At 30.9% G+C, this 16749-nt stretch overlaps 1 protein-coding gene across 2 annotated transcripts in view; it reads left to right on the forward strand.

Moving 5' to 3' along the window:
* LOC142327293 (PAX3- and PAX7-binding protein 1) overlaps positions 1 to 16749 on the forward strand; it is a 74510-nt gene that overhangs the window by 49784 nt on the left and 7977 nt on the right. For both annotated transcript variants that reach the window (XM_075370196.1, XM_075370197.1), the window contains 3 exons: positions 879 to 1074; positions 11115 to 11316; positions 15935 to 16059. In XM_075370196.1, coding sequence (XP_075226311.1) covers positions 879 to 1074; positions 11115 to 11316; positions 15935 to 16059 — 523 coding nt within the window. The remainder of the gene's footprint in view (positions 1 to 878; positions 1075 to 11114; positions 11317 to 15934; positions 16060 to 16749) is intronic.

Genomic DNA, 16749 nt, shown 5'->3' on the forward strand with positions numbered 1-16749 from the left:
AAGAAGTAAATTTAAATTGCCTGCTAGGTTTGTAACAACTTATATAAAAAAAATAAACAGACTGTTTAAATAAAGTAATAAACACCAATAAAAGGAAAAATAAAAATTGCAGTCTAATAATAAAGTATCTAAGTACAAAAAAAAAAAACTTAGATAAACAATAAAGTATAGAGTAAACTAATAAGCAAGTATAAGAGACCTGAAAAGTCTCAGATATAAATAAAATATAATTCATTCATAATGGTAATGAACGATAAGATTAGTTTACATTACCTGTTCTGAAAATTTTATCTTTCCTAATGTGTGCTTACAACAGTAAGCAACTTTTCAGAACTTTCTTGCATTGCTTTTATCATTTCTTCACATTACTTATACAATTTCTTGGACTACTCATTTCCTTCTTAGTGTTTGTATTCATAGTTTCCTTCTAGGATTTGCTACAGTCTTCAGGCTTTGTTAATATATTTCAAGATTATAATCTTCTTTTTCCCATACTCACAACTCTTCTGAATCATCTGTAATTCTGGCAAAGATCAAATCAGTTATGGACATTCCCCTCCGGAAAGTACTTGTCTTCCTTCTACTAATGTTTCACTTTATTATAAAAAATAAATGTAAATTGCTAGAATCTAATAATAACAGAGAAATAAATCTTTAAGAATAGTATTATATTAATGAATGCAAATTAATTTAAAGAAATATGTATATATTTAATTAGACAGAAAATACTTTTGTTATTTCTTTGTTTTATTTTCATATTTAAATCTTTTAATTGATTTATTGCTGACAGTATAATCTCTGATGTCTTAGGTGTGTTTTTTATATCAACTAATTTATATTATTAGTTTGCAATATCTAAATTAAAATTTTGTTTTCAGAATTGGTTGAGGTCAGTTGGGACCCGGTTTCAACATCTCAGACACTTGTTCTTGTACAACTTGTTACACATTTAATACAACAGTTTCCAACGTTATCAAATGATAGTAAAAATTTTACAGCACTCCTCAGTACGATTGTAAATAGAATGAGAGATGCGGTTGAAAATGATGTATTTATACCTATATATCCGAGACAGTAAGTTTTTTGCCACGGGTTATATTTGCATTTATATTGATATTGTGTGTTTCATTGACTGTTATGTTATACAAGCTGCGTTTTTAAAGTAAGATCCATTTTGAATTTACTGCCTAAATACATGGTGTAAATATAAATAGATGGCTCATTTATTTCAATTAATAGTCAGCTGTTAGCAATATTAGTTTAGTCAGTTTGTTGTTAGTTGTTTATATTCAACCATTTATGAGTGCTACAATATGTGATCCTGTTGAGTGTGAAGTACAAAGAGTAATAATTTTATTTGTGATAGCAAAAAACAATTCTGTGGCTGAAATTCACTAGCAAATTTGTAACATTTACGGGCTGAATATTATGAGTTATGCTAAAATAAGACAGTGGTGGCGTTCATTTTGAGAAGAGCAAACAAATGTTAACAATGAAGAACATAGTGGGTGGCCATTGGTGAAAATGGGTGATTTAATTGAAAAGTTGAGAAAACTTTACTGTCGCAATAATTCCTACATGCTTCACAATGTTTGATTTTCTAAGTTTTGACAGAAAAATTGGGCAACAAGTAATTGTGAAATTGCCAGAATATGCTGAAGATGTTAACTGATACATGCAAGGAAAACAAACATCTTGCTGCCATGAATAAATTTTTGTGGCTTTAAAAATTTCAGCGGTGCATGAATTTTTATGGCATATAAAAATGAAGATGATAAGTTGTTTGATTGCATTGTTACCGGAGATGAAACTGATTTCTTATTCAATGTTGAGACAAAGCAGTAGTCGATGCAATGACATTCATCCATCCTATAGCCCCGACTTAGCTCGTAGCAATTATTTTCATTTTCTACATCTTAAATAGTGGTTTGCATCACAAAGGTTTGATGATGATGATGATGAATAGAAAAATGGTGTTACTGGATGGTTTAATCACTAGCAGTGGACAATTCTTGAAGTGGGCATGAAGTTAGTGAAATGCTATGAAAAATGTATTGAAGGCAACTGTATAGAAAAATAATAAATAAATGTAGTTTTTATGTATAAGTTATTTTTTTTTTTTTTTGTCTTCAGTCATTTGACTGGTTTGATGCAGCTCTCCAAGATTCCCTATCTAGTGCTAGTCGTTTCATTTCAGTATACCCTCTACATCCTACATCCCCAACAATTTGTTTTACATACTCCAAACGTGGCCTGCCTACACAATTATTCCCTTCTACCTGTCCTTCCAATATTAAAGCGACTATTCCAGGATGCCTTAGTATGTGGCCTATAAGTCTGTCTCTTCTTTTAACTATATTTTTCCAAATGCTTCTTTCTTCATCTATTTGCCGCAATACCTCTTCATTTGTCACTTTATCCACCCATCTGATTTTTAACATTCTCCTATAGCACCACATTTCAAAAGCTTCTTTTCTACTCAGTATCTTTTCTACTCAGATACTCCGATTGTCCAAGTTTCACTTCCATATAAAGCGACACTCCAAACATACACTTTCAAAAATCTTTTCCTGACATTTAAATTAATTTTTGATGTAAACAAATTATATTTCTTACTGAAGGCTCGTTTAGCTTGTGCTATTCGGCATTTTATATCGCTCCTGCTTCGTCCATCTTTAGTAATTTTACTTCCCAAATAACAAAATTCTTCTACCTCCATAATCTTTTCTCCTCCTATTTTCACATTCAGCGGTCCATCTTTGTTATTTCTACTACATTTCATTACATTTGTTTTGTTCTTGTTTATTTTCATCCGATAGTTCTTGCGTAGGACTTCATCTATGCCGTTCATTGTTTCTTCTAAATCCTTTTTACTCTCGGCTAGAATTACTATATCATCAGCAAATCGTAGCATCTTTATCTTTTCACCTTGTACTGTTACTCCGAATCTAAATTGTTCTTTAACATCATTAACTGCTAGTTCCATGTAAAGATTAAAAAGTAACGGAGATAGGAAACATCCTTGTCGGACTCCCTTTCTTATTAGGGCTTCTTTCTTATGTTCTTCAATTGTTATTGTTGCTGTTTGGTTCCTGTACATGTTAGCAATTGTTCTTCTATCTCTGTATTTGAACCCTAATTTTTTTAAAATACTGAACATTTTATTCCAGTCTACGTTATCGAAAGCCTTTTCTAGGTCTATAAACGCCAAGTATGTTGGTTTGTTTTTCTTTAATCTTCCTTCTACTATTAATCTGAGGCCTAAAATTGCTTCCCTTGTCCCTATACTTTTCCTGAAACCAAATTGGTCTTCTCCTAACACTTCTTCCACTCTCCTCTTGATTCTTCTGTATAAAATTCTAGTTAAGATTTTTGATGCATGACTAGTTAAACTAATTGTTCTGTATTCTTCACATTTATCTGCCCCTGCTTTCTTTGGTATCATAACTATAACACTTTTTTTGAAGTCTGATGGAAATTCCCCATTTTCATAAATATTACACACCAGTTTGTATAATCTATCAATCGCTTCCTCACCTGCACTGCGCAGTAATTCTACAGGTATTCCGTCTATTCCAGGAGCCTTTCTGCCATTTAAATCTTTTAATGCTCTCTTAAATTCAGATCTCAGTATTGTTTCTCCCATTTCATCCTCCTCAACTTCCTCGTCTTCCTCTATAACACCATTTTCTAATTCATTTCCTCCGTATAACTCTTCAATATATTCCACCCATCTATCGACTTTACCTTTCGTATTATATATTGGTGTACCATGTTTGTTTAACACATTATTAGATTTTAATTTATGTACCCCAAAATTTTCCTTATCTTTCCTGTATGCTCCGTCTATTTTACCAATGTTCATTTCTCTTTCCACTTCTGAACACTTTTCTTTAATCCACTCTTCTTTCACCAGTTTGCACTTCCTGTTTATAACATTTCTTAATTTCCGATAGTTCCTTTTACTTTCTTCATCACTAGCATTCTTATATTTTCTACGTTCATCCATCAGCTGCAATATATCGTCTGAAACCCAAGGTTTTCTACCGGTTCTCTTTATTCCGCCTAAGTTTGCTTCTGCTGATTTAAGAATTTCCTTTTTAACATTCTCCCATTCTTCTTCTACATTTTCTACCTTATCTTTTTTACTCAGACCTCTTGCGATGTCCTCCTCAAAAATCTTCTTTACCTCCTCTTCCTCAAGCTTCTCTAAATTCCACCGATTCATCTGACACCTTTTCTTCAGGTTTTTAAACCCCAATCTACATTTCATTATCACCAAATTATGGTCGCTATCAATGTCTGCTCCAGGGTAAGTTTTGCAGTCAACGAGTTGATTTCTAAATCTTTGCTTAACCATGATATAATCTATCTGATACCTTCCAGTATCGCCTGGCTTTTTCCAAGTGTATATTCTTCTATTATGATTTTTAAATTGGGTGTTGGCAATTACTAAATTATACTTCGTGCAAAATTCTATAAGTCGGTCCCCTCTTTCATTCCTTTTGCCCAGCCCGTATTCACCCACTATATTTCCTTCCTTGCCTTTTCCAATGCTTGCATTCCAATCTCCAACTATTATTAAATTTTCATCTCCTTTTACGTGTTTAATTGCTTCATCAATCTCTTCGTATACACACTCTACCTCATCATCATCATGCGCGCTTGTAGGCATATAGACGTTAACAATCGTTGTCGGTTTAGGTTTTGATTTTATCCTTATTACAATGTTTCTATCGCTATGCGTCTTGAAATACTCCACTCTCCTCCCTATCTTCTTGTTCATCACGAAACCTACTCCTGCCTGCCCATTATTTGACGCTGAGTTAATTACTCTAAAATCACCTGACCAAAAGTCGCCTTCCTCTTCCCACCGAACCTCACTAATTCCTACTATATCCACATTTGTCCTACCCATTTCCCTTTTTAAATTTTCTAGCCTACCAACCTTTTTCAAGCTTCTAACATTCCACGCTCCAACTCGTAGAATGTTATTTTTTAATTTTCTGGTGACCCCTTCCTTAGTAGTCCCCACCCGGAGATCCGAACGGGGAACTATTTTACCTCCGGAATATTTTACCAAGGAAGGCGCCTCCATTATTGCTATGTGAAAATGCAGAGAGCCACATTTTCTTGGAAAAAAAGCAGCTGTAGTTTTCCATTGCTTTCAGCTGCGCAGTACTCAGAGGACTGGGTGATGTTGATACGGCCGTTTAAGTCGTCCTGACTCACGCCCCTAACAACTACTGAAAGAGCTGCTGCCCTCTTTCAGGAATCATTCCTTAGTCTGGCTCTCAACAGATACCTCTCCGATATGGTTGCACCTTCGGTCCAGCTACTCTGTATCCCTGAGCACTCAAGCCCCCTCACCAACGGCAAGGTCTCATGATTCATAGAGGAGGGTATAAGTTATAAAGGTTATTAATTTTTTTAGTTTTTTGTTTCAAAAGTTTAGTTTTTTTAAGTTTATTTCAAAACATACCTTATTTTAAAAACACACTACTTTAGATATATAAATCAGAACATTGCATGTGTATTTGTGTTTTAGTTAAAATTTAAGAATATTTTTAGGGATAAATTTATCAGATAACTTTATTATGTAACCAGTAATTTTAAGCCGAGAGCGTATAGAAATTGTCAGTTTTACTTTCCTGTCTATATAGACATGAAGCTATAGCTATATAGAAAGGAAAATATGGTGATCGGTCAAAATTGGGCATATATGGTTTTCAATGAATCTTGACAAATTAACCCCTAAAGATGCCACAAAACCGAAAAAATGGCATCAAAATTTGCATGTCAAAACGTGTACGTATGTATATTGGCGTGTAAATTGCCTTATATCTCCAGAACCACTAGGTTATAATATTTGTGTAGTAGGGGCATTGATGCTATTAAATTTTCAATTCATAAGGTCAGGGAGTGGGGGATTCAGGGAAATAGATGAAGTCATCTCCAGATTTTGCATAATTAAGGTTATATATTTTTTTGATAATTTTATGAATATTAATTTATTGAAAAAAAATTTTTGATAAATTTCACCTCCACCCCTAAAAATGGTTTTAATTTTGAAGGTAGTTTAAAAGGTAGTATAAGGGTTGATTTTCATTGCATCTTTTTTTTCTTAATATTTTTGTGAACAATTATAAAAAAACACCTTTTGGGTAAAAGGTTTCTTGCTAAATTGCACTCCTATTCCAAAAAAAATAGTATAAATCATTTTGAAACGTTGTAGAAGACAGTAAAGTGGATCTTTTTCATTGGAGTTTTTTCTATTAGCATCTTGTTGGATCCACAAATTTGTTCCCCCATCAACGTGGAGATCTTAACCCCTCACCCCCTTACACATCCCACTTAGCAGCGTGACTACTGCTGTAGTCATTTGCTATGTTGTGATGTCACAGGTAAGCAGTAGAATTAAATAAATGAATAATATTTAAAGTGCAAAAATTTATTTAAACTGGCCACTAGTACCGCCACACCTACCTGAATGAAATATGGTACGTGCGCGCACTTTACTTAGAATCATTGAATTAAATAAGCAAAAAATATTGTATTTAAATGATAAATATTTTAAATTGTGTGTGTATATGTGTGTAAGCCGTGCATCAGAAAAAGCTGTGTGACAAGAAAGCCTACAACTGTGTTGTCAGCTTTTTTGTGTAATAATGCTTTTGAGTCTGACCAAATCAAGGTCCGTAAGAAATTTTTGAAAGTGAGATTTAAAACAAAAATAACTATTTAAGACATGATCTATTAGTAAACAAATATATATTACTTGATTCTTGTATCATTGATTGATATAATTTTTTATAATGATTGCAATCTTTAATAGTTCTGACTTGATGAATTATGTAATTTGAACATAATTCAAGTAAGCAGTTGCTAAAATACATTTTATTTTCATGTTATCTTTTTAATCCTAGAAAATCAAAGGAAAAGGAATTTTACTTAAATGTTAGTCAATCATCTTAGTCTTTTATAGTTTTTGTCAAATGCGTATGGACTACTTGATATGATTCGTCAAAAAATGAAGATTGAACTTAAATATTAAAGAATAACTTAAATATTTCCAATTGCATTGCTTCTCTTTGTGGAAAATAAATAAATTCACTCAGAATATAATTTAAAAAATTAAAATTGTTTCTCGTAGGATCAATTTAAAAAAAAAAATGTATGCCCTCCCAATGCATTTCAAAAATATTCAAAAGCAGTGAAAATTAAAGCTAATAGAATTGTATTTTTTTTTTTACATTTGCTATGGATAAATGTCAGTAATAGATTTCTGGGAGTAAAAATAGAATTTAGAACACTTCATAATTTTTTGAAATTTTGACAGGGTTCCCGTTCCATAATAAATTTTATTTGGTACCCACAGGAACACTGGTTAGGTATTATGCATGTTGAAAAATTAAAAAGCATAGCTTCATATTAAAGAAATTTGAATTAGTTATCTGTATTTTAAATTTGTTGGGGCTTTACATTTGTTACATTTGATTTTATAGGATCTTTCGTGTATGTTAATACTCTCATCTATTATTGTCACTTATAAACTGTTCATGCTTCAGTGCAATGAAGTTTCTTTCTTTACAGTTGTATTTTACTAAAATGCCTTATTTGATCTAGGAAAGGGTTGCTATAGTGGAAGCTTATGTGCGTTCTGGATCCTTTCAAATATTCCTTGTAAAATTTCTGAATGCCAGTATCTCATAAGAATAGCATAGACAATTTGGTTAAAAATTGGTTTACAATGGGGTCAGTTTCAAATGCTAAATGAAATAGGCAACCTTGCAATCGGACTAAGGAACCATAGCCTCTAATTCAAAAAAAAATTTCTGCTGGTCAAAAAAAATCAATTCATAAGTTATCATAACAAAGCAGTGTAAGATATACATCTTGCTGAAAGATTCTTCACGATTTAAATTTAAAATTGTATTGTGTTACAACTGTGTAACAACTTAAGAGAACAGACAAACCAGAACGTGCTAGTTATTGTGACAGGCTTCTCAAAAACATTATTGGGAGACAGATGTATTTCATGTATAAACACACTGTATTTCATGTCAGATGAGGCATGGTTTCGTTTATCTGGGCATATTAATTTACTCATCAGATATCAGATGACTGAAAATCCTCACCAGATGTTTCAGGATCTACTTTGCATTGAGAAAATCAATGTTTGGTGTGCTGTCTTTGGTAATTGTTTAGTGGGCTCAATATTTTTTGGCTGGACTGTCAGTACAGAAGTGAACCGTACAATTTTTGAAGAATTCTGTGCTTAATTAACAGATTATGAAAAAGTTGACTTCTTCCAACAAGACAAAATATGTCACACACCAAACAATTTAGTAGCACTTGTTCATGGGGCTTTTACAGTAGAAAGAACTGTCAACATAGGGCGGTGGCCTCCACATTCCCAGATTTAGTTGGGTTTTTTCTTCAGGACTATTTGAACGTGAAAGATGGAGTCTATGAATCAAGTACTTACACTATTGATGAACTGTAGGCAAACATTCAACAAGAAATTGACAATGTTTAATGTCAGGTGACTCTCTATGATCATTTGATTACAAAATTGCATTGTTCAGGACACTCACTTTGAACATCGTTTGTAAGACTAGTAAATATGTACTTTTGCTAATGTGAAAACATGATTTAATTTACTTTTTCATTTTATTTCATTAATAAAGTAGTTAACCATATTTAATTTATAGTGGTTTGATTTTAAGCTGCTCACCCAATGTGTATGTATGTATATGCAACACCGAGCAAAATAATCAATACAGGAAATTTGTTTATTTATATGTTATGACTATACTGCTTGACCACACCCATTCTTTAAATTGTTTGCAACTTGTGAGGCTATTTTTCTTTGGTTATTTAGCAATTTTCACGTTATATTTTATATTTTTTGTTCTGAGTCTTGAATGTATAATAATGGACATGAGAAAAACTGTTTCCTTCTGAATATACCAGTATGAATGACTGTTTCTGAATGTGGTGTTGGATTGGGGACAGTGAATGCCATTTTAAAGCAATTTAAAGAAATTTGTTCCTTTTCACCTCAAATGTGGCCATAAAAGAAAATCTACTCCAACCTAAGGTTGCTTATTATGAGAAAAAGTTGATCCAGAATTATTTACTATGGAGTAAACAAAGAATTAGTAGTCAGTGGTACAGATTTACACATTACAGCTGTTAGCTGAACTGAAGGCTTGTTGACCAGCTAAAAAGCTTTTTTCGACACCAACAATGTGTAAAAAGAGGTTCTTGTGGGCCAAAGCACATGCTAACTGGATCAAAGAAGACTGGACAAATGTTATATTTTGTGACTAGTCACATTTTTATGTTTAGGGCAAAGGATTCCATACGTTAGAAAAGCATCAAATAAAAATACATCACCGGTATCTAACAGTCAACATCTCCAGAAAAATTGGGGTTGTTTCATATTTGAAGGTCCTTGTTCATTACTTACAGCAGTTGGTATGCTGGAAAGTGATGGATTTTTAAGATTCTGAATGAAAGGGATACAACCAGGCGAAAAAGTGGAAAAATTTTTCAAAGTGATACTTGCTTCCGTAGCCAGACAACTCCCCAGACTTAAACCCAATTGCAAATCTTTGGGCAGTAGTCAAAAAAGACTTAAAAAGTGAATTGTACCACAAAAATTGACCTCTTTAAAGTAATAATACTGGTATGGGTTTATGATGAAATAAAAAAATGGTATAGTACAATTGTTGAATCGATGTCAAAATGTGTACATGAAGTGGTTAATAATAAAGGAGAGCATATTAATTATTACATTTCTAAATAAAATTAATTTTTATTAGATAACATCTGTATTCAGATTAATTTTGCACACTACTGTATATGTATTTACATACATACATACACTGAAATCTGTCGTACACTAAAATTTGTTAATAGTGCTACCATTAAGTTAATAAGATTTTTTCCTCATCTTACTAAAGTTCATAAGAATATTATTAAAATGTCCAAGTACTGTATATTGTCATACAACTTGAAAGATTTGAAGGTTTTGAATTAGCAAATTTCTTAAAAATAACCAATTTAAATTAAATGAAATTACAGTTACCACATTAGTAAATATGGTTACAACATATAACTACTTTATTAATGAAATTAAATGAAAAAGTAAATTAAATCATGTTTTCACATTAGCAAAAGTTTAATATAACCAGTTACCACATTAGGCTTGCCACTATATGGCATTATAATAAATTTTTAATATAGCAGTAAATGAAAAAGATATTGGTTAATTAAATTAAATTAACGTTAAAACGTTAATTATGAGAGCCCATTCACGAGTCTGTGAAAATTAGTAGTTTGTTATTATCATTTGGTTTAATAAATATATTAAATTGTGGATTATCCACTTGAAAGGAAAAAGGAGTGGGGGAGAGTAGAGAAAAGGGATAGTCACTTCATAGAGTGACTGTTTCTGATCAGGGTATTGTACCATTTTTTTTTTCCTGTTTAGCCTCCGGTAACTACCGTTTAGATAATTCTTCAGAGGATGAATGAGGATGATATGTATGAGTGTAAATGAAGTGTAGTATTGTACATTCTCAGTTCGACCATTCCTGTGATGTGTGGTTAATTGAAACCCAACCACCAAAGAACACCGGTATCCACGATCTAGTATTCAAATTCATGTAAAAATATCTGGCTTTACTAGGACTTGAACGCTGTAACTCTCGACTTCCAAATCAGCTGATTTGGGAAGACGCGTTAACCACTAGACCAACCCGGTGGGTCAGGGTATTGTACGTGGACCAATGTTTCTTTGTTATTGGTATTTTGTAATTGTAAACACTATGAATTAACTGTAGTATTTGTTAACTATTAATAAATTTCATCGACTTGCAAGGAAACAACACCTAACATCGCTTACTTTAATATTACAGAAATTATAGTTAGTTTAATGTGGCTTCAGTCAGTCATTGGGTATTGTATAACTGTCAGCTTGTAAAGAATTTTGTTCACCATCTTACTCAAGAACTCAAAATGATTGTTAAAGTATGGAAACAAAATTTGTACTGCAACAAATACAACAAAATATGTGTTTATGAATTGTGTCATTGTTGTTTCAGTATGATGGAGGGTAAGATTAATGTGTTCTTTCAACGTCAGTTTGCCAGTGGTGTTAAATTATTAAGCAACTTAGTTCGTTGGCAAGGGATCCTTAGTGATGAAGTTGTGTTCGAATTGGCTCTAGATTCTGTTTTAAATAGATATTTATTATCTGCCGCACGTATTTGTGATCCTCTTCAAGGAGCAGCTAAATGCCATATGGTATGTCATTTATTTATTTAATGCAAATGTGTTTATTTTTTTAAGTTGCAGTATTTTAAAAAACTTTATTTAAAAGATGTAGTGATATTAATTTAATTTTCATTTGTATTGTTTTTTAATATAACCAGTTAGACAAGAAGGAAGAACACACACCCTGTGAAGTGCTTTTGAATTAAAATAAAATTATTTACCAAATATAAGCTTTTAATTCTGAATCAGATCTCATTTATGATACGACAGGAGTTGGATATAGAAAAAGGTTTTATTTCGAATGACAAATCTTATATTTTGCTATTAACTAATGTTATTTTAATATTCATTTATGTGTTGTCAGTAATGTAATGTTGCTGAAGATGAAGTGGTACTTCTTGTTTGCCTGCATCTGGTGAATAATATTTTTAATTAATACAATTTTGATACATTAGTGAAAAAGATCTCTGAAAAATGATTTTTTGTCAAGTAACTACGTTCATAATCAGATGATATAATTAATCATTTTAATGTAATTAGATAACAATAATCAGATTTTAAACATCTTACTATTCTGTGATGGAGTGTTAGCATGTGACCCTTTTATCTGGAAGGTCCTGTATTCCAATCGTGGTCAGTCGCAGGTGTTTTTCATTCACTAAAAAATTTTCATTCCATACTCCTATGCATAAGCTTGGAGTTTTTGATGAAAAAAAATTGGCTGCAGGTACTTCTAAAATGATTTAAAAAAAAAAAAATTTTTTTAATTTTTGTCAGTATGTATTCATTTATAAATAGTAAGAAAAATTTCTGTACGAGGTGGATATAGCAACCCCAGACGAGAACAGATTCCTTGAAAAAATCTTGTTTGATTGAAATATTTTCATACCATTAATCTAGGAAGAAAAGGCTCAAGAGTAATGAAAGGGGGGGGGGATAATTTCACAAGAATCATTGCTATATACTGAAGTTTATTCTTTGATAAGCATTGACTAAAGGAACAACCCTGCTGTCCTTTTTTATTGTCTTGTGGACTGCAGAAGTGAAGTCCAGTTATATCTGTTTCTTCTATTTGTACTCTTTAAAGAAACCTTGTGAAATCAATTTGTGCACTGCAGTAAACTTCAATAAGTTTTTCTCCTCTTATAATTAGCTGAAGAAAATCCATTTTTCTTGACTAAAATATTGTTACTTTTAACTCAAACATGGCTGATTATCAGACATTTAGCCTTTTAATGTAATTTATTTGGTGATAGATATCCATATGAAATATTTACTACAGCCATTTCAATTTCAAGAAAGTTTAATTTCAAATACTTATCTTTTTTAAAGTTAGACAAAAAAGGGGCATACATCCATGTTATGGATCTGTCTTATGTGCATAACTTTGTAATTATAATTTGTTAATGTTTCATGTTTATTTACATTGCAGCCAATCTTCCTAAGGAAAAATTACATAAATATTTGCATTTTTATTTTGAAAGTATACTTCCAATAATTATTAATTCAGGGTTTTCCATTTTAATTCAACAGATGATCAGTGCATCACTATTTTTGATTTTGATGATATTTGGTATATGATAACTACCCAACCCACCTTGTAGTGTCAAACATATATATTTTTTTATATTTAAAAAAAAAACATTTTTTTGAGTAATAGACTATTTTCTAATGTGCCAACAGGTAAAAACAACCATTTTCGTCACCTTTACCGTGAGCTGTATCATTCTTATTTTACATAATACACTAGTCAAAAAGGGCTTTTTGGAAAGGGTAAAAATGGAACTTCATCTTAGTGTACTCAAAATTAATTTTGTTACATAACCAAATCTTCTAATACTTACTGAAGTTATGTTTCAAAATTGTTGTGTTCTCAAATTTAGGGCCCAAAATAAATAAATATGGAAGGGCTTAGAGTAACAGGCCTGTTTTTTGCCTTTTAACTGTTAGGTACTAGTAGTACTTGTAGAAAAAATTGGATTGTTACAGTGTCCTTCATTAAAAAAAATGGCTACCAAATCATAAGATTTTGAAATGTCTCATTTTTGGAGCTCAAAAACTACATGTGGGACAGGTGGAAAAAATCTGAAACTTTTACATCAGTGTACTTTTTATGTACTTAAAACCATATAAAATTTGTTTTGTTACTCAAGGGGTTGACGAATAATGAAGCCAACAAAACCGCTAAAAACACTGTTCCTTCTAACCGTAAACAACATATCCAGAAATACTGATGTTATGTATTTTTTTCATATTATAAAAATTACAACTAAACTCATTAGAATGAATAAATTTATTTATAATTAATAAATACTCAATTACAAAATGATAAATAATAATTAAAAAATTATAAATATTATTATTCAAATAAATAAATATTGTTATTCAATTCACTTTTACCTTATTTTACTCCTGCTAATGGAAGTTATGAATAAATCTTGCACTTTTTGACTCGCTTTTTGACCTCTGTGTGATGGAAAATAAGAACACTACAGATCATGGAAAAGGTGATGAAAATTGTTGTGTTTACCTGTTAGCAAGTTAGAAAATAATCTATTACTCAAGAAAATATTTTTTTTTAAATATAAAAAAATATTTTTTGGCTACTGCAAGGTGGGTAGTTATATACCAAATATCATCAAAATCAAAAATAGAGATGCTGTAAGATTTTTGAGAATTTGTTGAATTAAAATGGAAGACGCCTTGATTGTATTTTATACATTGCGTGATATGTATTTCAGACTTCAGAGGAGAAATTTCTTCTTTAGTTTTATATATTATTCCTTTTTTTCAGTAATAAGAGTACCTTTTTTTTGCATAACTCCATGATATCATCCCTAGTAGAAGTAAAAAAATATTCTTTTCATTTTTAAATAGGGATGGTTTATTTTTGTATTTCTTATTTCTTTACCCACAATTTTTTTTTGTCTTCAGTCATTTGATTGTTTTGATGCAGCTCTCAAAGATTCCCTATCTAGTGCTAGTCATTTAATTTCAGCATATCCCTACATCCTACATACCTAACAATTTGTTTTACATATTCCAAACATTGCCTGCCTGTACAATTTTTTCCTTCTACTTTCCCTCCAATATTAAAGAAACTATTCCAAGATGCCTTAATATATGGCCTATAAGTCTGTTTCTTCTTTTAACTATATTTTTCCAAATGCCTTCTTTCTTCTTCAATTTGATGCAACACCTCTTCATTTGTTACTTTATCCACTCATCTGATTTTTAACAATCTCCTGTAGCACTGCATTTCAAAAGCTTCTAATCTTTCTTCTCAGTTACTCCGATCGTCCAAGTTTCACTTCCATATAAAGCTACACTTCAAACATATACTTTCAAAAATTCTTTTCCTGATGTTTAAATTAATTTTCGATGTAAACAAATTATATTTCTGACTGAAGGCTCTGTTTGCCTGTGCTATTCGGCATTTTATATTGCTCCTAAGTAATATTACCTGTAAGTCAATAACTTAAAAACAAATAATAGAATTAAAAAGGCAGTTAAAGAATGTTTCAGTAACAAACTCAAGCTCATTTACAGAAGAAAGTACAAGAAATTCAGAGCAAATCAATTAAATACACCACTTCAGATATTAAATTTAATGTTATTGTCAAATTCATACCCCTCTTTCATCAGTCATCATCATTTTACTGTCAGTTATACGTAATGATAAATTGGCAGTGGATATATCAGACTTGGGGTAAAGTGCTTAGTATTTGTTCATCATAAAAAGCCAGCTTAATTTTAAGTGAAAAAGAATAAACAGTTTTGTCAGTTACAATTATTTTCTAACTGTGAAATAAAGTAAAATAATATGTAAATTGGCTTAATACAAGAATGAAAAATTGTAGCATGGCTTATGATTTATGTAGAGTGTGAAATAGCCTTCTGTACTTTTTTCAGATTATAAATGTATTGCTTCATAGGCGATATAACTTTGTTATTACTATTATTATAAAATTAGTAATAAACAATTAATTCCTTGTTTGTTTATATGTAGATAGTATAATGAATTGCATAAAAATTATTCTGGGAAGGTAATCAAATTAAGCTTTCCAAACTTAGACAGTTACGTATTTGAAAATGGTCTTCAATTTGATAAATATTATAAGAAAGAACTTATCAAATAAAATTAGTAAGTCATATGGTAGGGATTGTATGAGATCTTACTATTAGTTTGATCTAAGCTAGATTTTCTTTTTCTGAAATAAAATATTTCTCCTTTTTTTTACCCACTAACATATCAAAAAAAAAAATTGTTTTTATTTACTCCATACATATTTGAAAAGGATGTACTTTAAATAAAAAAAATCTATTGTTTGTAATCTGATAAGAAAAATTTCAGAGTTATGAAGGGTTAAAGAGATACAACTATGATATTATATAAACAATAATGGTGATTATATTGACCAAATTCGTCATCCATTAAATCATGTATTTTTTTCATATATAATTGAAAAACTTCTTCTCTGCAGATGTCAAAAGGATTTTTATTTGTAATTGTAGGATAAAAATGGAGAAGATATGAAAGTGTAAATAGACAACATGTTGTTGGCAGTCTACAGCCCTCAGAAGATTAAGATCACCTACTAATGCTTTATTTAGTTAATTTTTATTTTATAAATTACTTTTTTTTCAGATAAGCAGTGTGCTTCCGAAAGTTTGGTTACAGCCTGGTGGTTATGTACCACAGCAACTAGTTCCTCTCCTTAACCAGGCTAAACTTGTTGCACAACAATTAGACCCCATGAAACCATTACATAGGTGTGTACATTTTGTATATTTATTATTAATAAATGCTTTTATGATTTATATATGCTTTCATCAATATACAAGAATTAACCTGAATTAAAAGCCAATAGAAATTTTGGATTTAATTAAACAATTGTTGAAGCTATTTTAGAAGCTCGATCATACTTAAGAGCTTGCTCATTATTAATAGACATTTGAATCATACTTATTTTCAAATCTATTACAAAGTATTATTTTATATATGGTATCTGAATAGAGAGAATTATTGAACCAGTACTCCTATGATTTGCTGCCTGACCCCATCCTTATCGAGCCAAAAAACTGAAGAATTTCTATTTTATCTGCATCCTTCCATTGAGAAAGTTGTGAATTGGAAAATCAGTTTCGTTCAAAATAATTTGAATGATATGAATGCTCAGCATAACGATTCATTTTATGTACAATAAGATCTAATATTTTGTCATCTATAAAAACAGTAAAAACAAAAAAGTAATGAAAGACATTGTTGAAGATTTTCAGTAACTGCTTTAGCAATACCTGATGGATCTGTCAAATTAAAATATGAAAGCATGTTAACAGTTATCATCTGTACTACAGTGCAATTGATCGTTAAATGACTGGAGATAGTTTCTTGTGGATACTCGTGACATTGTTGTTTTGAGGTGTCATTACTTCAAACATTAATTCATTCATTCATTAATG

Source organism: Lycorma delicatula, chromosome 7 (genome assembly GCF_047948215.1).
Source record: "Lycorma delicatula isolate Av1 chromosome 7, ASM4794821v1, whole genome shotgun sequence".
Lineage (NCBI taxonomy): Eukaryota > Metazoa > Arthropoda > Insecta > Hemiptera > Fulgoridae > Lycorma > Lycorma delicatula.